We start from the raw sequence: 23,425 nt of genomic DNA on the forward strand, positions 1-23,425 counted from the left end.
CCAAGTTAATGCTAGTAGCTTGTAACCTAGCTTAGTATGAAACCCTGCAACAGCTAAAGCTCGACATTACTTAGCGCCTTAACCTTCTTCACTACATAACATTGGTTTATTACTCTTGTTTAACACATCCGGATCAAATGGTAAGCCTACTGATACCTTAATAAGAGACAAGTCCACAGAGCTTGGCTAACGCAATGATGCGTTAGCACTTTGCTAAGCTAGGTTGCAAACTGGCAGGCTTCGCTTCGTTGTGTTTGTCTTGGTGAGGTTAGCAAATGGCTAGCATCTATGTAAGCTAAGCTAACATCAAAACAACCGTCATATTGGTAAATATACGTAAAGGGCTGAAGGATTTTAAATTTGGTAACACAGGGAACATCGCTGCTATATTAAACATCATTTGGCTTTTGAGGTCGGTTTAAACGCATGTTTGCTTAAAAAAATATGAGATACGTGAACGAAGACAGCAAGTGTTTTCAACGTTAAGCTAACTGGCTAAAGCACTTAGTACGTAACATTAGACAGCTGCGGAACACTGAGAAGATCAGTTTCTAGCAAATGGTTAATGTTGCTGACAGTTTCTTAGACTAAGACTGTATTGCCTTTTGCGTATGTGGAATGGTTCAGTTAATAATGGTATCTGTTTCTGCAGGTTTATGAGACTGTGCAGTCATGGGTGACATGAAAACCCCAGATTTTGATGACCTCCTGGCAGCCTTTGACATCCCAGACGCCACAGGATTGGACGCTAAAGAGCCTATCCAGGACAGTCATGAGGCGACAGAAAGTCAGCTGAAACACCCAGGGATGTGTTTAGATGACAGCTTGTTGAGTGATCAGGCTGTCACAACAGACATTCCTGCTGTTAGTGTAATTGTGAAAAACACAAGTCGCCAGGAGTCATTGGAAAACTTTGCTGAGAGGCTTCACTCTGGACCAGCATTGCAAAATGGATTCAGTGGACAAGGGACCACAATTGACATGGCTGAGGCAAATGACACTTGCTTTTCCAAGTCGTTTGTCTCTGCACTGAATGGGGAGAGATCGGGGGAGCTTCATGGAGAGTCACCTATTCAGCATAAACCTGATGGGACATTCTCCCAGTCACTTTCTCATCTTAGTCCAGTATCCAGTCCTGAGGCTGAACATACTCAGTGTGGTAGAGAAGAAATGCACTCAAAACTAGAGAAACATAGTTTCCAGGGAGCTTCAGGTTTGCTAGAACATTCTACCCCAGATGCTTCAAAAAAACTAGACATTAGCGCATTTGATGAATGTACAAAGGAATCTCCCAAGAACACCAGTCAGAGTAGAGCAGAAAGTAGTAGAATTGAGGAGACGTCTGACATCTGTATTAGTAAAGAAACAGGTAAAACTCCTAGATTACACAGTGCACTTCCCCCACCTAATGATAACCATAATTTTATTGAGACCAACTATAAGTCCGGGATCACAGATGATATTCCCTCCACTTATATGAAATCTCAGACAAAACTATCCTCTTGTCTAGAGGCCCTGGTTGCTTTGAATGCTAGAAAAGATCCCAGTGAGCAGACAAATCCCAGAGAGTCAGCAGTGTCTCAGAATGACTGTTTGAAAGCCAGCCCCAAGGTGCCTATATCCCCACGAAGTCCTAGAAGCCCCCTTGAAGCCGTGAAACGGCTAATGAAACCCTCAGACAGTCCTGTGAGCATCTGCAGTGATAGTAGTGGCAAAGCCTCCCCTGCAGTAGTGTCTGCGTCACCCCCAGCCATACCCAGGGTAAGAATAAAGACCATCAAAACCACATCTGGGCAGATCAAGCGTACAGTAACCAGTGTGTTGCCTGATTCAGAAACAGATGAAGTTCATTCTGCTTATGAATCTTCTCCCTCACAGAGTATGATTAGTGAAGATTCTTATAACATGTCCCCTCACCAAAGTACAGCTGTTGATAGTATTGCTGGATTCCAGATGAAAGGTATCTCAGTGAGTGCATCTTCACCAAAAGTTTTACTCAGCAAATTAGACATAAATTCAAGGAGGACAGGAGTATCGCAGTCAACACCAGTTTTCCATAACTCCAGTGGATCCATCAAACGACCTGTTTCACAAAAGGGGCAGAAACCAAAGAGACTATCAGCCACAACAGGCAATGCAGCTAGCACCAACTTCCTTCCCAAAGCAATGCACTTAGCTAGTTTGAACCTGGTTCCTCACAGTGTTGCTGCCTCAGTAACAGCTCGGTCTACTTCTCATCAGCAGAGCCAGCCCACACTCCCCTCTATGGTGTACAGTACTGTTCCTCTGGTGCATCAGGTCAAGACAGCCAACCCTTACCCGCGAGCCTCCATTCCCAACACTGCAGCAGGAACCTTGAACAGACTGTTGAACAACGCCAACCCTGTGCCTACATACATGCCCGACCTGAACCCCCCACCTGAGAGCAATATCAGCCTTCCACCACGTGGATATTGCTGCCTAGAATGCGGGGACTCCTTTGGGGTCGAGAGGAGTCTTACATATCATTACAGCAGGAGGAGTGTACATATTGAAGTTGCATGCACCCACTGTGGAAAGACGATGGTGTTTTTCAACAAATGTGCATTGCTGGCACATGCTCGGGAGCACAAGAACAATGGCACAGTGATGCAGTGCACACAACTCCACATGAAACCTATAGCTGAGGAGCAAATGTTTGTACCTTTGAGTACGGAACCTGTGAATGTGGACTCTAACACTTCTACATCCTCACATAAAAGCCAACCTGTCATGCCCCTTTACCCTGATAATGTCATTCGCCAGCGACTTTGTTGCTTGGAGTGTAACAAGCAATTACCGGACTTCAAAGCACTTGCAGGTCATTACCAGAGGCAATCAGAAGATACAGACGGACTAGTGAGTAGATGAGTTATTAATAGCTATTTTGTGCATTTGGCATTTATTATATTTGTTGAATTAATATTTGTCTAATTTTTTGAACACAGATGTGTAAGGTGTGCTCAATGTGGCTACCCAACAAGTGCAGTTTCAGAGCTCACCAACGCATTCATGCACACAAGTCCCCATACTGTTGTCCTGAGTGTGGTGCCCTGAGTCGCTCTGCAGACATTCAAAAGCATGTAAAGGAAAACTGCCTGCACTACACACGCAAAGCTTGGTACAAGTAAGTAACCTTGTAAACAGAGGGATAGAAAGTACAGTAGTAAAATACTTTGTCACAAGGAAAATGAAGGCTGTTAAACATTAAACAATAAAAAAAAGTTTCATTGTTTATGTTGTTATGTCACAGGCACTACTACAAAATTTTTCATCATTTGGACAATACTTTGCACTCTTCCACATAAGTGCAGGTTGAAATTAGCATGACAGTAACACAAACAAATACAAAGAAGAGTGAATATGACAGACAAGGCCAATTCTGTATAGGAATTGTTTGTGTGGATGTTCCAAACAGATGAAGAAAATAATCAAATGTGATTAAACTAATTCTAGTCATTTTAAAGCATTTCTCAATTCACTCTAACAGAATAATTGCATTCATTCGTTTTCCAATCTGGTTAATCTTTGGGAGGCTCCCAGGTACTAATTGGCGAAGGAAGTGTACACCCGGGATATATTGCCAGTTCATTGCAGGGCTGACATATACAGAGAACAACCATTCACAACTATTCACACCCATGGTTGATTTAGATCAGTTAACCTACTGATGTACATGTTGTTGGATAGTGGGAGGAGTCAGTAGTATTGTGATGTACCGCTACTTTACAGAGACAATGTTGGATTAGGCTGTAACATCCACATACATACTAGAAACTCAAGGATAACTAAATAATGAATAAACTACAACGTCTCATACAATTGGAAAGTCAAATTTATAAATAGTATATTACAAAAAGAAAAATTTGCCTGTTGGATTTTTGTTAAGTAAGGCAGGTATCCAAGTAGGCATTTTTCACAATTTTATGGAAGCAAAATCTTGATTAATAAAATTAATTTCTTATATTGCCTATCCTTAGGCAGGTGTTATGACAGCCACAAAAGATACATATAATACTTTAAAACATGAACGACAGTAATTTAAATATAAAAGAGCATGCATTGTAAAAATGTATTAAAATATTTTTTTTAAAAGGCCAGCAAATTTTAAACTAGAAAAGCACTCGGAGAGCGCAGACCTCCGCCAAGGCTGATCAGTGGCCCCCCCCCGTGGGCCCCCCCACGCCAAGGAGGTTATGTTTTTGCCAGGGTTTGTTTGTTTGTCTGTCTGTCTGTCTGTCTGTTTGTCTGTCCGTTAGTGTGCAACATAACTCAAAAAGTTATGGACAGATTTTGATGAAATTTTCTGGTCTGCGCCCCCCCCGTGGGCCCCCCCACCCCCGATCACCACCAAAATTTAGTCATTTCTTCCTTATCCCATTTCCAAGAAACCCTGAAAATTTCATCAAAATCTGTCCATAACTTTTTGAGTTATGTTGCACACTAACGGACAGACAAACAAACAAACAAACCCTGGCAAAAACATAACCTCCTTGGCGGAGGTAATAAAAGCAAGTTATATGAGCAAGTTGTAGAGTCTAATATTGAACAATAAAAATAAGTACATAAATAGCTGTATAAAATATATGACTAAAAATAAAATCATGTCTGAAAGTCCCTTTCTCCTTCCATCACTAGGAAGAATGAACAAAACAGATCTCACTAACCAGTGTGACATTCATATTCAGTGAAATTGGAAACAGCTGTTACAGTACGTTTCATTTTTTTCAACAGATGTCTTCACTGTGACATGGTGTTCAAGTCATTTCAAGGACAAAAGGCACACATTGAAGAGAAACACTGTGAAATCCTCTTCAAGTGCTCCGCCTGTCCACTCGCCTTCAAGACATCTGACAGCTGCGAAGTTCATTTAAAAAACAAACACAGTGCGAGCAAAATGACCCCTCAGTAAGTTAGCATCTCATGACATGACTGTTAAAGTTGTACATTTCTTTTTACGGCTCATTTTAACATTTTTCTTTTTCGTCTACAGGTTAATTTTTAAGTGTTCATGTGAGACAATATTCAAGAAAAAGCAGTTACTGTATCAGCATTTTCATCAGGATGCCAGCAAGCGTGTTACGTGTGTGTTCAAGTGTCCAAAATGCAACTCAGTCTTTCCACAAAAGCAGCTTTTAATGCAGCACTACAAGGTTAGCACTGCAATTAATTTACAAAAAATGTCACTCAAGTCTGTGTTTGTTGTTTGACAATGTAGGGGAAAAAAACCTCACTCATTTTTGTGGCTTTTTGTGATTTTTGGAATTCTATTTTGTTATTTAGGGTGTACATGTAGGAAACGCTACAGTAGAGAAGAGCAAGAAACAAAAGAATGAGCAAGACCAGGATACCAATTCCATCCAAGAGAAGAAGCAGAAGGGTCCCAGCCTTGTTAAACACACAGATAATCCCAGAAAGAAGGTGGAACAGGACAGTAGGCCACGTGCAAAGCCCACCGGCTGGACCTGTGGGGACTGTCTACAGTGGTTCCCTGAACGGGACTCTTACGTTTCTCATGTGAAGACCACCCATAGCAAGGTGAGAGCTTACAATGTCACCTAAACTTGCACAGATATTACTGCTGACATACAATGCACCAGTAAAGATGTAGAGCTGCTTTTTCTGTTGTATATTTAACCAGGTTATACAACAGACTAACATTGACTCTCGCCCTGAAATGGCTGATCTGGTGAATTTATTGCCATCAATTTAAATAGTACAAATGTAAATGTTGTGAATTGTATTTCAGATTTAAATATTTACCAAGACAATACTTAATTTCCCATTTGACTTTGTTTTCCTCTGTGATGCCTAATGAAGTACGTATAATGTAACAACGTGAGGTGGTGGTTCACATCACACACAGTTTCTGTTTTCTATACATTCTAAACATACAGGCCATGTTTAAAAAAAGTGATTTAGTTATTGTACGATTTCAGTTTCATAGTTAAGTCCCCAAATATTTTTGGAGAAATAGATAGATGAACCATTTCTCCTTGGTTGCTAATGTATGTTAAATGCAAACTATTATAAAGATTAAATGGCATGATGAGCTTAATGTCTCCTAAAGTGTTTATATTCTGCTTCATACCCTCTATTTGTGGTATTAAAGGAAGTCTTTACTGAGGCAGAAATACTCAAATCTACTAAACAAATAGCTTGGTATATTACTCACATCTTTACTCCTTTGTTTTACAGTCAGTCAAGCGATATCCATGTCGACATTGTGAGCAGTCTTTCAACTTTACAACAAGTCTGAGACGACATGTACGCAACGTTCATGATGGAAAAAAGAAAATTTACATTTGTTGGTAAGATTTTTATTTCACACCCATACATTAAAGGAGAAAGTCCTGTTGTCAGAGTGTTTGCTAAACTTGCAAATTATTTTGTCTGCTTTGTGCTTAACAATTTTTTTTGCTTTTTTTTTTTTTTACACTTCAGGTATTGCACAGATATCAAGACTACATTCACAACAAGTGTGATGTTGAAGAATCACATTAGTCTTATGCATGGGATTAAAAATCCTGATTTGCGGCAAATGCCAAAAATACTCATTCAGGAATCCAAAAAGGCTGTGGGCAAGGTATCAGTTTATTCACCATAGAATTTACAGAACAGTAACTGCAAACACAAATACAACAGTGTTACAGTTCATTATTTAAGTGTGTGGTATTTGTGATTTGCAGGGGCCTGTATCAGAAACTCCTGCCGTTAACAAAAAGAAGGAACGGGGGCAGCATGAAGCTCATCTGGAGGCGCCTTCAGCAAAACGTCTGAAAACACAGTTCTGCTGCTCAAAGTGTGGTTTTCTTACAAACAACAGTACAGAGTTTCAACAGCATATACCTCAACATAAAACAGATGAAAGCAGTCATCAGTGCCTTCACTGTGGCCTGTGTTTCACATCTGTACTGTCGCTCAACAGACATCTTTTCATTGTACACAAAGTCAGAGATCCTGAGGGAGAGGAGGAGGAGCAGGGTAATGAGCCGGTTAGATCAGTAGAGAATAAGGAGGTAAATGACTTGTTACCGGAGCTAAAGAAAACTGAGCCCCCACAGGCAGAAGAGCCAGCGAGTCTGCTCTGTGAGAAGCCCTGAGACTGTAATCTAAACCTGAGCACTCAGACACAAGCAGTCTCTCTCCAGTAATGAGACCAGCCTTCTTCTAAAGCTGCTTTAATATTTTTCTGTTTTGTTGAAAGTAACAGAATTTCAGTCTGCATGGGGGTTCTGCATCAAAATGTCTGGGCCTTTAATTTATATGCATATTTTTTCATTTATTTTATGAAGCTTGCAATGATCATGGAAAGAACCCAATCCTTAACCTTAATGACGGAACAGTATTTTCATAAATACAGATATTCAGTTACTTTTATTTAACTTTGCATGTCTTAATATGTTCATCTTGCCTTTTACACATACAGCTACTATACTCGTATTACAAATTAACCTTATTTCTTCAGATGTTCCATCCAACCAGAAAGGAGACTCAGGAATGTGTGTGTGTTTAAGGTCTGATATTAATTTAAGTCAGAGTGAAAGGGTGGATGATCTATGTCATTAACAGTAGTTATATTATTTAAAGCTAAATGCTACTGCCTAAATGGGTTTTAAATATGTAGACTCTTAAGCCATCATTTAGTACAAAACATAGCTTAGTTCAATATCAATATTCATTTAAAGTCAGCACTTACATATTCATATTATAGAGTAGGTGGAGTTTCTGTTTTAACCAAAGCCGAGACGTTTGGCTATTCCTACAGAAAGAACAAGATTTGCTTTTTGACCACTTAAGAATCCTGAATGCTTTTGTCCTTGTTTACTGAAAATGTGTATGATTGCATGCTGCAAATGTTGCTTTTTTAAGCGTTTTTTTTTTTTTTAATGAAAACGTGGGGAGGTATGGGATGTGTGGTGTAACAGTATTGAATATACCTCAGTTTGCCAAAAGTGTATTATTCAGGCAAATGAATGGTCTATGTTATGTCCAATCAGGGTACATTGTTGTGGATAATCCTGAGTAGGAGTGGAAGTGACACTCACCAGTGTATCGGAGTTCATGTTTTATAGATTTTGACCTGTTAACATCAAGTCGTTCATAAATGTTAAGATAGTAACCCTTTCTAATATCTTTGAATGAGATTTTAGAGAAATAAGTGTTATTTTAATCATATTATGGCTACTACTTGTATTCAGATCTCAATTTGTAAAGCAGTACTTCTTGTTTTGTATTGAACGTGACAGTTCCTACCTCCATAGGAAATGGCAGTGATTGTTAAATGTTGAAGGGCTTCGAGGAGTTGCAGATAATCTCAGTGCAATGTAAAAAAAAAAAAAAAGTTTATAAAAATGTGTATTATCCCACATTATAAAATTTTATAAATTATTTGGGAACAATGTTAAGGCCATGTGGTCATATTGACCTGAATGGCAAGTGAATTTTTCTATGTACATGCTATATGAACTCAGTTTCTCTGTAATCTTAAACATCAGTCCTTAAATCACTAAACTGCAGCTGTTAACCTGCACAGACTGAAATGTATTACTTATTCACAACTTGTTCTTTTGTAATGCTTATTGAAAGATGTTTGTACTTTTGATACAGTGTATAATAAGGACTTGTATGAAAAGTAATGTGTACATAAAATAGCCAACAAACCCTGAATCCATGGCATTTTGTAAGCCATTACATCTATTCAGCATGCAGTGGCCTGTGTGCCTTGCAGTTATGTTTACCTGAGGTACATAAAAATAAACTGGTGCATTTAATTGCATTTCTGGATCATTCTTTTCTTACATTACAGACTTGGTACCAGGGCTTAAAGTATTTAACACCTGGAAGACTTCTTTCTGTTTGTTTTCTTTAATGGTGAGGAGTGGGTTTGAGGTCAGACTCAGCAGTCGTCACAGCGAGTCATAAAGACACAGTTATGTTCGTCAGGCATCCAATAAGGAGCCAACAGGATGGATGACTTCAGCCATTATAATATTAAGCCCATCCTGTCACTGTATAACTGCCTGACCCCCAAGAAATAGACGAGCAGAGAGATTTTTATTTAAGTGGCATCAGGCTGAGCGAAACACGTTAAAGAATGAAAGACATGTTGACAAAAATCTGCAGAGCTGGACTCCTCTGTTCCTTCATCCTTTTTTCATACATTGCAATGACATCTTCAATGACTCTTGATTTAACTGAGCTGAGAAATAAAGTTTCTAAGATCAAAGTGAATCCAAGAGGAAAACTGTGGGCAACAGGTAAGTGATGAATATTCTGGCAAATATATTTCATGGTTGTTTTTTCTTTTTAACAGTGCAGATTAATAGGGTGTATTTTGTTTGATAAGGGCATTTCATGGGCAAGAAAAGTGTTCTGGACAGTTCCTTTATGGAATCTGCTTTTGAGGATGTAAACATTCCCACTGAAGTTGGAGTTCTCAGTCCTCTGAACAATGTGGAAAATCTGCAATCACTCCTCATTGAGATGCTGAAAATGACCCAGGATGCACAAAGGAAACAGCCGCTTCACATGTTAGTGCAGTTTACTTAAGTATTTTTATTCTGTTTTAATGCAAGAACTGCACAACTGATGATGTTTTTTCATTCATTTAGACAAGAAGGGGATCCTGTGTGAGGAACATTTCCACCGACTGTTGTTACATCAGTGGTGTAACTATATTATACCCTGCTGCTGGGGAAGAGGAGACTTTGAAACATTCTTATGAAAAATAAGATATCTGCATATTTATTTATTTATTTGTGATTTAACAATGTTATTTCAAATTGCTGGAACTGGAATTGATATTTATGTATGTTAATAAACATCCAATTAAAGCTGACATTTCTGTTGTTTGTAATATTTTTATTTTCTTCATAAAAGTACCAAATGCAAAGTAAATATGCATCTACTTTTTAATAATATTAGTAATATATTTTTCCTAAAATCACAGAGCGCACCCTCAGTAAACAAGTGTATAATGCAAATTCAGAATAACAGATCTCAAAACTTATTGGAACAACACTGAAAATTTGAAAAAGAAAAACAATAAATTAATCAATTAAATTATAACATGAGTTTAAATTTAATGTATAGCAGACCCCTGAGTGTTGTTGATTTATTATTTATCACTATTTATTTATATATTTATTTATCATTTATTATTTATTTATTATTTATCTAATCTATAAATGTGTCAGGTGAATGTATCTGTTTATTGTGTTTGTGTTTAGATTGTATGTTTAAGAATTGTTAATAAAACTTTCTAATAAAAAATAAATTTAAAAAAAATTAGTGTATTTCCGCCATGTTTCTGGCGCCCCCTGTAGGCGGATTTAAAAACACATGTAGTTATCATATCCGGGTTAAAGTGACAGCATGCTAACATGTTTTATGCTAGTTAATGTGAAAACATTGAGTAGTTATGCCTCTAATAGTAATGTGTGGTTATCCGTGTAGTGGTAAAACACGAAGAGCAGAGGAGCTGAAGGTTTATTTAGAGGAAAACACCGAACGAAAGGTTCATGTAGTGGGAGATGAAGCCCTGGGTGTTGAGAAAAACACTGTTTACGCAGGCAAGTGAACATCAAACTTATTCACTTATGCTTACACAGAAGGGCTTTAGTAGGATTGAAAATGCAGGTTATGTCGCAAATTAATATTTTATTTTTAACTGCAGTATGTTGTAGCGTTAGTCTCTGGAGGCTCACTTAGATAATGAATGAGTTATTGAAAATTAAAATGCTGTTTGTCATATACTATATATTTGTCATATACTGGATTTGTAACCTACCCTTTTTCTATACAAAATAAGCTGTAATATAATACAGTTTTCAATGTTACAGTAAGACATCAGTCTATAATCTTTGTCAATATACGGTGACACAAAAAACATAACAAAAACAAAATGTGGCTCTATTTCACACATTTTTGCAGACATATGACAGTACTATCTTTATTTTGTTGGATATATTGCAGACTCCCAAAAGGAAAAGAATGTCAGAGCAGCCCTGAAAGCTGAAGTAGAGAGGTGGGTTATTTTATTTATTTATTTATTATCAAGGTCTTTTTATTTTCAAATATATAACAATTGACATACAACTTAAACATGAAAGTGTTCAAGTTCATATCCATCTATCATCTCCACCCACCCCAAGAACTGGACCCTCATTAAGTGTATATACAGCCAGACATAATATACAGGGTGTCCCGTAAGTCTCCATACATAGGAGACATAATACATATGGTTCTAACATGTATTTCTTTATATTTCTTCTTTCTAGTTCTTCAGCAGTGGAGGACATGCATTGAAATGTGTTCCCGACAAAATGGCAGTCATATAGAGCATATTATATAAATAAAAATGGTTTATGTCAAGAAACGTTTATTTTTCCTATGTGTGGAGACTTATGGGACACCCTGTACATAAAAAAATATATAAACTCCCTTCAAATACATATACACACACACACACAGACATATATGTACACATACAAATTTGCAAGTTCACATACACATAAAGAGAAGTGGCTTATTTAGTTCAGAATAATATTTCAGTGGTGCTTTACTGTTACAACTCTTAACATTATTTCTCTCTAGGAAAGTCAATAAGGATGATATTGTAATCTTGGATTCACTGAATTACATAAAAGGTAAATCCCATAACTGATTGAATCCTTTAAAAATTCTGAATCAAAACATTTCAATTTGTAAATAAATAATTATATTATTTTACAGGTTACCGCTATGAACTCTTCTGTCTCATCAAACATACACAGACACCACACTGTCTTGTAAGTATTTCAGAAGTTCTGTTGGATTTTCAGTGTCTGCACATAGAGAAGGGTTGTCACAGAGGTTTTAAACATACCCTGTCTCTTTCTGAAGGTGTACTGTTTGACATCAGATCAAGTAAGTTCAAGATGGAATACAGACAGAGATGCTGCAGAGCAGTACACACAAGAAATGTGAGTTATAGACCTCTGAATGTACAGTGTAGACCTATGTCAGTTTGTACCAACTTTGCCTTTCACACTTCAGACAGAGCATAGCCTCCTATCTTTGTGTTTTGTCTTAATATTTTGCAGTTTTGATGCATTGGTGCTAAGATTTGAGGCTCCAGACTCTAGAAATCGCTGGGACTCTCCTTTATTCACCATCCTGCAAGACGACACGCTTCCATTTGACGCTATCTCTGATGCACTTTTCAAAAGAAAAGCACCTCCACCTAATCAGTCGACTCAGAGTGTAAGTGAAAGATAGTATTCAGTATGTTGTTTATAAGCTAATTTATTCTTCATTTTTTAATATCTAATGGTCTGATGCATATTTTTTCTTGCAGCAACCATTGTCATCTGCAAACTTCTTGTACGAGTTGGACAAGATAACACAAGACGTTTTAATGGTGTGTCTTTTTGCTATTGTTGTTTCACCTCTTGCCTACTTTGCTCCACAACGTTTACAGTAGATATTTTAATGTTGTGCTGATAGTACATTCTTGTGCAATGATTTCCTGAAATACTTAAAATGAACAGAGCCATAAACAGCTTTTGTTGTGAAATGTGTAATCAGTTCCACAGAATTTCATGTCTAATGTGACTGTAATAATAACAAGTGGTTCCAGGCACAACAAACCCCACCCCTCGCATGTATTGTAGCTTATTTTGGCATCGATCCAGCTGATGTCATCATGTCTATACATGTGGTGATGTCAGCATAACAATTGCCTCTATATATGTGCCAAGTCTGAAGTAAATTGAAACAAAATTGATGTTTTTATAGACATTAGAATAGATAGATAGATAGATAGATAGATAGATAGATAGATAGATAGATAGATAGATAGATAGATAGATAGATAGATAGATAGATAGATAGATAGATAGATAGATAGAAATTTCACCCATTATAAGTAGATGGGAAACAAAAAAGATTTAAAAAATTCATAAAAAATTTTAACTTTGACCTGCTTTTCCCAAAATGTAATCACATCTATTCTGGGTCACTGGCAATCTATAAACCCAATTTGGGATGAATTCAACCAATAGTTTTACTGCTACAGTGCCAACAAACAAACAAACAAGCAAAGAAACCGAACCAAAAACAATACCCCTTGCCACCTCTTCGGGGGGCAGGTAACAAAGGAATGTTGCTTGTTATAAGTGTTATCAGTTTGTATTAATATATATGGGAAGCAATCACTGTTGCAAGAAACAACTATTACAACATCATTATTATATTTACATTCAGTGAGCCTATAAATGAGTAACACAACAGCGACTAATACCTCTGAATGTGTCACCTTGTACTATTTTGTCATTAATGTTAAACACTAACAAGGTGCAGGGAGGAAGAATGATGTTCTGTCAATATGTTCAACATTTTGTCACTTAGCCTTTTAAGTCTCGATTTGTTAAAACATTTTGGCTCACGTGTCAAATCAGGGTTGCATCATTATTGCTGTACGTATGTGTCTTATTTAGTCGCCATGCTCTGTAATCATTTAGTTGTCAGTTGACATCTGGGTCATATGTTGAGTTCCTAATTACTCTCAGCCAATAGAAAATCACAGTCCTTGATTTGCTATTCACTCCACCTGTTAGTGGATTGAAGCTGAGATTTCTATAGTACAGGGGTCACCAATCCTGGTCCTCGAGGGCTACTGTCCTGGATGTTATAGATGTTTCTCTCTTCCAGCACACCTGATTCAAATGATAAGCCTATCATCAAGCTCTGCAGAAGTCTGATAACGACCGTCAGGTGTTCTGGAAGAGAGAAACATCTATAACATCCAGGACAGTAGCCCTCGAGGACCAGGATTGGTGACCCCTGCTATAGTACCTTTCTATCATTTGTGCCACATTGACTTTAGTTTTTCTCACCACTTTTTGCGTCATTATTACACAAACTTTCTATAAGTTAAAGAAAACAACTTACTTAGGATTCATCTATTCATTCCACTTCTTAATTCAGCTCCCACTTATTAACTCCCCAAGAGCAAAGAAGACGATATTATACAATAAATTATAGTGTTGGATAAAGACCGCTGATTTTTTTTTTTTCCTTGTTTTCAGGCAATTTTCAATGCACAGAAAACAAGTGTTCCTGGGGATCTTGTTTCTGTTCCTGGAGCAACAGAGAAGATATCCTTTTTTTAATGTCTGTATCTGATGAAACCCAGGTTTGAAACATCTTAAATATGTTAAACAGATGCTGGTAGTTCTGTTTTGATGTGGTTAACGGTGATCTTTCACAGCTATTGGCCAGTAGCTGTAATATTTGCATTACTTTTACAATTTACTGCTGACTCATTTCCATCATCTACCTTCCAAAGTAAATCATGTTCCCACAGTGGGAGGAGGCAGACAGTTCCATATCAAATGGCCAGACTTGGAATGAAAGCATGATGGAAGCATGTCCATCAAAGAAGTTAAATGAAAAGCACAGCAGCAGATGAACCGTAAAGAGACTGGTGGATGTTATTGGGTCCTGCACTGTCAGACCTTCTCAGAAGCAAACACTTTGATTTGTTCCTTTGAACGTGGAGGTCCAGGTAACGCTGACCCACAGTGCATCACACTGTGCACTGGTTTTAAATGACATTATCAGAAACATTCAGAACTGTCAACTAATTTATTATGTCCTCCTTAAAGGTTGAGACATAATGATGTAACCTTCGAATACTTTTGGTTAGTTGATTAAATAGTGTTCAGTCTACATCCTTAACATGGTTCTAAACATTGAGCTCACCAGGAGCATCAACATGGCAGAGCTGCGGAAATTACGGCGTCAATTCATCAGCTACACAAAGATGCACCCAACGGAGAACACAGGACAACTTGCCAACATGTTTGTGCAATATTTAAATAAGAGTCTTCACTGAGGTTTTATTATATGTTTCTTTTTTGTATTTTCTGGGCAAAATAAATCAGTTTAAATAGTTTTTGTGACTTGTGTGTTATTACCGACTGTAGAATGTTTCATTTCAGTTCCATGATGATTTATCAAATATGTGCATGAATACTTACACTTGCTGCACTTTTCATTGCTAGTGTTTCATTCATACAATAGAAATTTAAGATATAGCAAAAACAGCTGGTCTTCTCAACTTTTTTGTCGTAAAAATCTGAATGGAACTGAAGGAAAAACATGCCACAAACACAGATTTTCTAATGTCAAGTATCATTCTTGGGTGTATTTTTTTCCATTTTGATGTGAGGTGTTGTTCTTGCTAATAATTCTTGAAATCTGTCCAGTCAAAGCTGATCTCTTTTTCATGTACAGTGTTCTTAATTCCCCTTATTTTTCCTGACCTGTTAGTGCCAGCCCAACAAGTCGTACTTAGTGTTCTTGCTCCAAAGCTCATTATTCCTTCGTGGAATTTATAAGTAAAAAATTGCTGAGTAATGCTCTGAGATTTTTGTGTTATGTAAATGGATTGGGGGAGAACCCAAGACAGGAAGTCACATATTGATTGTGTAATTAGTTTGTCGCTTTGCTTGCAGTTACAACCACTGATTGTTTTACTGCCTTGCAACAAATTAAATGTATGATTATGAACATGTAACACATTGATGTAATTAATAGACCAACCTTTTATATACAGTTAATACTATACATCACTTGAATGAAACAGTTTGATATTTTAAAACATCTTTTATTAAATGAAAAGCCATAAAAATACATCTTTCAGTTTGGTGTTGTTCACCGTGATTTAGCAAAGTAAACTCTACTGACACTGAAGCAAAGCAGCAAAAATACTGTATATACATGTAAACAGTGCTACAACACAACTTATTTACACTAATGTGAAACTTTACACGTTCTAGAATTTTTTCAAAGTTTTCTTCTTCAGAGGGACAGCAGTGCCAAAGATTCGGTCCCAGTGGCTGAAGAAAGGAGCATAGTTGCTGCTCGGTTTCTGGTGGTGCATGTCATGGGCCGGAGCACCACCAAACAGACCGAATGGCACCAAGTGGTTGAGAGCCCAGGGCAGGTCGTAGCCTATGTGATCCTCTACAGACATCCAGAGACTGAAAACGGTGGTGAACCATGTGGTTAAAGGATGGCATTTCAAAATAATAGGGTCCTGGTTGCTCCAGAGTCCCACAGTCATGAGTTCAGGGATGCTGAGCTGCTCTGTCGACCAAGAGAAGGGTGCCATGTATTCATGGTGGATTGCATGAATCCATCGGTAAAGCTGTGAGTGTTTGTGATGTATGAAATGCCAAATGTAATACTGAGTGTCAAAGAGCAGAAGCATAGCCAGTCCATCAACAAATACCTCATACAGAGTGGGAGCATCCTGTGGTAGTGTTGGTAAAGGCAGTATAAACACACCGATTATGACAGTTGGCAGAACAAAGAATATGTGGTTATACAGTGCTGTCAGGAAGCTCTTAGCCATCATACCCAGTGTTGGCTTTCTGTCTGGCTGGATCTTGTACTGATAGAAGAAAGGCACCCTATCTCCCAAGATATCCAGTACAGCAAAAGGTATGCTGAAGAACAAGTAGCTGGAGAAGGCAAGTAGTACTGGGAAAAAAGGAGATGAGATGAGAGGCCGGTGGTGAAGCAGCATGTAGTCCCAAAGAGGCTGCAGCAGCCGGTCTGAGGCCCTGAAGGGCAGGAGCTGCAGAGGCAGCTCACTGATGTTCAGCATGTTGTTGAGGTGCTGCTGAGGGCTGCTACTGCTGCTGCTGCAAGTCTCATGACTGAGGCTAAGTTCTTGGTTTATATACTGTCAATCAGCTGAAGGGGCTTTGTTCGCAATCATAACAACTCAGCTTTTTTTCACTCAACAACTCAATGTGAAAGACTTGCAAGAAGATTAACCAAGCTAATCGAGAACATGCATTTGACATAATACATTCATGGGCTTAAGTTTAGCAGACGTTAGTGTATTTTTTATGCAAGTTGAATGTAGAGAGAACATTGACAGCAAAACTGATTTTTTTCACTTTTTTAAGTAGGATAACATCTGATCTGATGCATGAAATTAAAGCAGATTTAACAAATTGTGTCAACCCATTTATAACTTTGTACATGTTCTGTTCCAATGTAAATTCTCTTTTTTTCAACAGGATTATTAAAGGCCAAATCCTTTCAGGCTGAAATCTGAACAACATGCACTGTATGGATTTCTTCTGTGCTCACTGCCCTAATACTGCAAAAGTAAGTAGAGTAAATAAAGAGCCCAATGCTGAATTTTAGCATTTTTAATTCCCGCGAGATTAGAATGCTAACTCTGTCACAGTGAGGCGAATCATCATAACATGATTTTTTTTAAAATAGAAAAAACTTCATTGAAATTGTTTGACCTTGATCATACATTTTCTGTCAGGAATTAATCAGTTGAATTCATCTCTTTCTTCAATCATTACTTCTTGTCACTTGCCGCCTTCCGTGAAACCGTCTTGTTAGTGTTGGCATATTTTTGTTTATCATTTCTGAAGAGAAAGAAAAAGAATGTTGTACCACTGAAATAGAAATTAACCGTGTGAAATGTTCACCTGTCATTAGGGATGTTTACCTGCTCATTTTGACTTTATTTCTGCATCCTAGTCCTCCCTCCCAGTGGCTGGTTCGTGCCCCTCTTGTCATCATGCTTCCACAGCTGGTGCAAGGCTTTCCATTGGAGTAAGGCTGAAAAAAAAAAAAAAAAAAAAAACAGATTTAGAATAAAACAGAGTAGAGTTATACATCTATGTGTTGCATAATTAAATAATCTGAATAAAATGAGACAATTATGACACATAACTTACTTCATCTCTGCTTTCATCTCATCAGATTACATTTCTATGCATAGCACTTACTTGACATATATCTCAAAGCAGTTGTTGCTCACCTGTTCTTTGGCGCAGTAACCACAGATCATCCTGCTGGCGAGTTCCATTGGATGGTCCTGATCTTCATCATGACACACATCACAGGGGTAAGCCCGTCCACAGCAGGGAAACCTGAGGGCAGCCACACAAAGCTTTCACCAACCTTTACAGGCTTTTTATTGCACATGTGAAATAAAGGAGGACAAAGTGTGGACGATACCGAAGCCAGCGATGGCTCTGTTTGTAATGCTTGCACGTTCCCTTTTCTGGCAGTGGCTTCCCTTTTTGCACAGCAGGATCTCTTATTGTCTTATAATTAACAGCTTTATCACTGGGGCCTTCACAAAAAAAGAGAAAACATGAATAATTTGTTTGCGCACAGTATGTAAGAATGACTTTCATGCATTGTGGGGCTTTTTAACTAATAATATGAGGCAATGCTGGTTAGAAAGCCAGCTGTGGCAGCTTACTGTGACAAAATCTCAGTCAGCAAAACTAGGTGAGCTCTGACCTGTTTTGTTGGCGCGTGGTGGAATATACTGAAATCTTGCACTCTCTGCCAGGATGCTGAGCTTGCTGTGACATTCTTCACAATTGAAGTCCTTTGTTTGACCATAGGAGATATTCTGGAAAAGTAAAGACAAAACAGAGTTGTACTCATTAATAAATATCTTTAAATATTAAGAATATTTTGTTCATAATGGAGTTTTTCTTTTTAATTTCGACATTATTATTGCTAATGTTCACTTTTGAGGTGTATTTTGTGATATCAAGGTAGAATAAACTTTAACATGTTTCATCACCTGCACAGGGAACTCCTGGGAGCAGTTGAGGCAGCCCACAATAAGATCACAGTCCTGTAGTACAAGGTCAGCTGGTGTAGCGTTGTGGAGGTCCAGGTATCCTAGGACATCACTGTAATGGTGCAACAAGCAGGGCCTGAATGCAGCATTGATGCTTGCACTGCACTTCTCACACTGAGCTGAGCAGGGCGTCCTCCCAGTCAGCGTCAGGTCTGCAGTTACCTTACACCTGCAGATGAAACACATAAAGTCAACTCTGGTAAACAACAACAAGGTCATTTAGACTAAACTAAGTTTGATTTGGGACATGGAAATTACAGCTCTGGAAAAAAGTAAGAGACTCCGGGTTTCACTCTTCATAGGTATGTGTCTGTGTATAAAGGAGAGTTTGATTATTATGGAAACTAACATTTCTTCCTAAAAAATAAACAATAAAAAATACTGCAATTTGGGGTACTTAATTTGTAGAAAATGACAACTGTTCAGAAAAATGCAGTGTTTTCAGACTTTAAAAACAGCAAAAAAAAACTTTAGAATCCCTTTTAAATACACAATAGAAATATTTTAAATGAATATCAGATTGAAAAAATAATAATAATCTAGATTTGATAAAATAAAGTTGATTTTTAGTTAGTATTGTGTGCATTTAAGCAAACTCTCAGCCAGTCTTCCACATTGGTGCTGCTTTATGTAACTCCTGACGCAAATCACAAGTACCTCAGCTTTGTTTGATTGCTCACATTTTCAATTTCAAGGGGGCAGGTCTGAAACTTTGTCTCAGAATTTTTTCCATAGCTGTATATTTGACTCTTTTTTTCCCTACCGGTTACACTGAAGGCAAACGGTGATCTGTTGGGCTGCTATGGTGGCTGTGTTCTCTCCGAGTCTCAGTCCCAGCAGCTTCACCTCCGTGCCTCTGCGTGGGTCACTTAACTTGATGTTTTCCACCAGATGACTGGCTTCCTCCAGCTCCTGCTGCTGTCCTTCACCACAGCTTTGGCTCTCCTTCCCCTCCATGACTGTCTTCCCATCCTGTGTCTTTTCTGCCTTTCCTTCTTCACGTGTTTCTGCATCTGTACCTGCAGTGTCAGAAGCAGGCTCAGATGGGGGCTCATTCCCAGATTTTTCAGATACTGCTGCCTGGAGCTCCTGGTACGATATGAACTGCAGTCCAGCTTTTTCTAAATCTTTGTCTTTCTTCAACTAGAAAACAGTAAAATAAGACAAACTATCAGTTAGTGCATTTGTTATATCCACAATCATGTCCTGTTTATACAGATTTGAGTCTTACCTGCCTGGCTCCTTCTACAAACAGTCTCTCCAAACTCCGATCTAGCCATCGCAGAAAAGGTCGGAAGAGCAGCTCAACTTTTCCCATAAGTTGGTTGGTTGCGTGTTTAGCCTGAAGCCACTCCACTGATGCTTGCTGCACATGTCTAAATATCCAGACATGAACAAAGATATAGCTACTACACAAACCACTCACAAAGCGAAGAGTACAACACTTACCTTGCCATTACTGGTGGCAGATCCTGGTCCAGGGGTATATCCAAAGTAAAAATCTAAGCAAAAGGATGATTTCAGATTGTAACCTCATGAAGAAAAGATTACAGAAGCATTAATATGGACTGAAGCAGTGGTATTTACCTCTTGAGGATAACTGTCTGGGAAGCTCACCATGATGTCAACCTCTTTCAGATCAAAAGGCTGCAAGAAGATATGTAGATATTTTATATACTGTATTTCTTCAAAAAGTAGAAATCATAATTATTTTCCATTTTCATCACAGTGTGTTAGCAGAATAAAAGCTCATACTTTGAAGATTTGAAATTAAGCTTGCATTTAGTCAAAAAGCTGTTTAGATTTATCCTGAAGTGAGGGTTGCTTGTTTAGGGTCACCAGAGAGTACTGTAACACCAGCTTTCTAAAATCACTTCATCTCAATTTAGCCACAATCTGCCAGTTTAATCACTATTTTACCCCATTTCCCTTCATCCAAATAGGCTTAATTTAATCTTAGTGGTTCAGCTTAACTGAATTTTATTCAGTTACCCATGCTATCCTGTTCTAATTACCAAAATTAAAGTAAAAACCGAGTTGTTGTAGAGGTCTAGGAATTTGTTGTTGATAGTTTATCGAGAGGCCGCTTCTCTGCATTACATCACTGCAATCTGTATTGATTGTGTAAATAATGAAATCAATAATGGGTCAATGCTGTTTTAGTTCCATTGTCCCAGTGGACCTATGTTATGAAAACCTGAGGACACATATCACACATTTAAATGGAGTTGCATGATATAACTGAATTTCACTATAATTAAAGAGGGATGAAATGTTTACCCAGTCTGGATCAGTGGCTTCTACAGTAGCTCTGTAATAAGTAAGTTTTCCATCACTTCGTTCCTGAATAATCAGCTGGTCCTTTGGGAAACGCTTCTTCAGCTGCTGGATCTCTGTGTCTCGTAGTTTTTTGGCAACATCCTCCGTGAGGTCACAGAGTTTGACCTCCCGGGCCATGCCGGGATGGGGTACTGGTTGCATCCTCTGGGCAGGCCTCTGAGGAGCAAGTGGATCCTCCAATGAAGGGTACTGTGGTGGATGCCAGAAGCGACATCTGTCCTCCATCGCACAGAAGCCTGATATGAAGTATCGGCACACACGGCGGTTAGCTCCTGGACCAGTCTTGGAGTTGTCAGTGAGGGGAGGCATCTGACCCACATTTCCTCCATGGCTCCCTGCATGCACTTGGGTGTCAGAGTGCTTCTTCTCATGAGCTGGGGCATCAACTCTGACATGCAGAAATCTGCATTTCTTCCCAAAATTGCAGTGACGTCCCTGGGAGAAGAAGCGGCACAGAGGTTGTGTCTGTGGGGGCAGGTCCAAATTTCCCGCCTTTTCTTCTTCACCGTTCTCCATCGTTATTGCCCCCTAGATGAATGAATGAATGCATTAACACAATTCACTGAGACATGCTTATTCCTCTATACTTTAAAAGAGCAGCTTTTGTTGGCAGCTCAATATCATATCCAATTGTGACTCATCTGAGCAGAGTTATTCTGTTACTTCTGTAGTAAAAGAATGGACATGTTTAAGTCCTGGTGTTGTCCTCTGACTTTTTAAATGTGACATATAAAATACATACCAGAATTGTATATAAGTTTATAACGACACACATTTATAAATATATACCAATAGAGTAGCTTAGTGATAGAACAGGATGTAGGGAAATCATGAACTTTGGCATCAACAATTTTATGATTTTATGACAATGAATGATTTCTGCTGGATGTAATGATCTACAGCACTTCTTTATCAGACTTGCTTTATACTTACTTACTTTATTAATCTTTAACAGTGGGATAAATAAACACTTCAGGTATGTACGATAAAAAAAATATTCCGCACAACTTAAGAAAGTGGAGCAATGAGAGTTAGTTAAAACCACTATAGGAAGGTGTTATTTGTGTTTTCATTATCATCGAGTGGATTTTAGCTTATTAGTGGAGAATGACTAATGTCTAACACATACAGAGTGCATTATCAAGACCTAATCTCTGTTAAAAAAAAAAAAAAAAATCAATACAACAGTAAATTCTTATCTCGAAAACAGAAAAGCATAAATATTTGAAGAAGCCTTACTTACTTCGTGTTTTTAACAGGTCCGCTACGTGACACAAGTGACATTTACACAGGTCACTGAATGTGACACTATGAGGCCTGGGTTAAACATTAACTTTATTAACATGGATTTACGATTAGGAAAAGTAGAGATCTACTCCTACTTTATCCAAATCTACCAGTGGACTAAATAATAAGAATTGTGTGATAAAACGTTCCCTAAACCAGAAAAAGAGCAACACTACGAGCTAACGTTAACCAATGTTTGTGTTTTTCATTTCACTCTGATGAGTTTATTATTGTTATCGGTGGAAAATGACTTTTATCAAAAACAAACGGTGTTCACGTAAAGGTTTATTCTGTGTAAAAAATACAATAAAAATCGAAGCACAACAGCCAAAACTTTGCTCAACAAAATTGAAAAGCTTATATCAAAAGTAGCCTTACCGATTTCCGTGTATAGTGACAGCACCACTATGCGCTACATATGACATGACATTACGTCATTAAACGCGACACAGAACTTCAAATTGGTAGGGGTGCCGATTACAACAGTGCTGTACCAAATGATACTGCCATGAGAAAAGGTTGAGAAAAAATGTGATAAAGGCAAATGTTCCCTCTGCTGTGCACTGAATAGAAATGGTTTTGTCGCCCTCTACTGTTTCGGAGTGTGAAATATGTTTGTCCTGGTGTGACAGCATAGACTCCAAAGTTTTATATATGACTTCTAATAATGATAAACTAATCAAACGATTTAAAAAGTTGAAAATTATATATGTAATATACTTTTGCATACATCTAATATTTTTCACATTATAACAACATATTTATATGTTGTTACAAGTTATTTTTATTTTGCAATTTAGAGTTTTAAGTTTTTATGCTGTATAAATCAATCACTTTTTTTTTCTCTCTTTTTCTTCATAAGTCAATTTTTAAAATCTTTTTATGTGATTATATATTTTTTAAGGCGTATGGCCATTATGGCAATTAACTTGTGTACTGCCCTATTGGACCTTTTTTTACTTGTGTTGGGAAGGGGAGTGGCTCCATTGTGTGCTGTCCTGTATTGTGTAATTTTATTGGGGTGGCATCTGGGGGTGCTGTTTCTGTGTATGTGTTTTTGCGTATGTGTGTATGTGTTTATGACCCCTGATA

At 38.0% G+C, this 23,425-nt stretch overlaps 4 protein-coding genes across 6 annotated transcripts; 2 read left to right on the forward strand and 2 right to left on the reverse strand.

Moving 5' to 3' along the window:
* On the forward strand, positions 1–8,795 carry znf592 (zinc finger protein 592). Its single transcript, XM_030136867.1, has 9 exons — positions 1–140; positions 653–2,877; positions 2,967–3,145; positions 4,753–4,926; positions 5,012–5,171; positions 5,302–5,556; positions 6,217–6,329; positions 6,463–6,604; positions 6,708–8,795. The coding sequence occupies exons 2-9, from the start codon at positions 673–675 to the stop codon at positions 7,119–7,121; spliced, it is 3,642 nt and encodes a 1,213-aa protein (XP_029992727.1). The 5' UTR covers positions 1–140; positions 653–672; the 3' UTR covers positions 7,122–8,795.
* Positions 8,796–10,381: 1,586 nt separating this feature from the next.
* On the forward strand, positions 10,382–14,959 carry kti12 (KTI12 chromatin associated homolog). Its single transcript, XM_030136716.1, has 9 exons — positions 10,382–10,592; positions 10,996–11,047; positions 11,617–11,669; positions 11,755–11,810; positions 11,905–11,984; positions 12,105–12,264; positions 12,359–12,421; positions 14,091–14,159; positions 14,756–14,959. Exons 1-9 carry the CDS (start codon positions 10,442–10,444, stop codon positions 14,897–14,899), a joined length of 828 nt encoding a protein of 275 aa, XP_029992576.1. The 5' UTR covers positions 10,382–10,441; the 3' UTR covers positions 14,900–14,959.
* A 680-nt stretch (positions 14,960–15,639) lies between these two features.
* ch25hl1.1 (cholesterol 25-hydroxylase like 1, tandem duplicate 1) lies at positions 15,640–17,215 on the reverse strand. Its single transcript, XM_030136715.1, has one exon. It carries the CDS (start codon positions 16,676–16,678, stop codon positions 15,842–15,844), a length of 837 nt encoding a protein of 278 aa, XP_029992575.1. The 5' UTR covers positions 16,679–17,215; the 3' UTR covers positions 15,640–15,841.
* Positions 17,216–17,347: 132 nt separating this feature from the next.
* On the reverse strand, positions 17,348–22,860 carry LOC115421051 (uncharacterized). 3 transcript variants are annotated; one of them, XM_030136713.1, is made up of 12 exons: positions 22,712–22,860; positions 20,987–21,574; positions 20,294–20,353; positions 20,156–20,208; positions 19,938–20,082; positions 19,470–19,849; positions 18,647–18,875; positions 18,355–18,469; positions 18,064–18,181; positions 17,864–17,975; positions 17,549–17,661; positions 17,348–17,465 (listed from the first exon to the last, which is right to left on the reverse strand). In XM_030136713.1, exons 2-12 carry the CDS (start codon positions 21,560–21,562, stop codon positions 17,396–17,398), a joined length of 1,971 nt encoding a protein of 656 aa, XP_029992573.1. In that variant the 5' UTR covers positions 21,563–21,574; positions 22,712–22,860; the 3' UTR covers positions 17,348–17,395. The 3 variants fall into 3 exon arrangements, with proteins under 3 accessions (XP_029992573.1, XP_029992572.1, XP_029992574.1); XM_030136712.1 differs by lacking the exon at positions 22,712–22,860 and adding an exon at positions 22,290–22,604; XM_030136714.1 differs by lacking the exon at positions 22,712–22,860 and adding an exon at positions 22,286–22,296.
* Positions 22,861–23,425: the final 565 nt, after the last annotated feature.

Source organism: Sphaeramia orbicularis, chromosome 6 (genome assembly GCF_902148855.1).
Source record: "Sphaeramia orbicularis chromosome 6, fSphaOr1.1, whole genome shotgun sequence".
Classification (NCBI taxonomy): Eukaryota; Metazoa; Chordata; class Actinopteri; order Kurtiformes; family Apogonidae; genus Sphaeramia; species Sphaeramia orbicularis.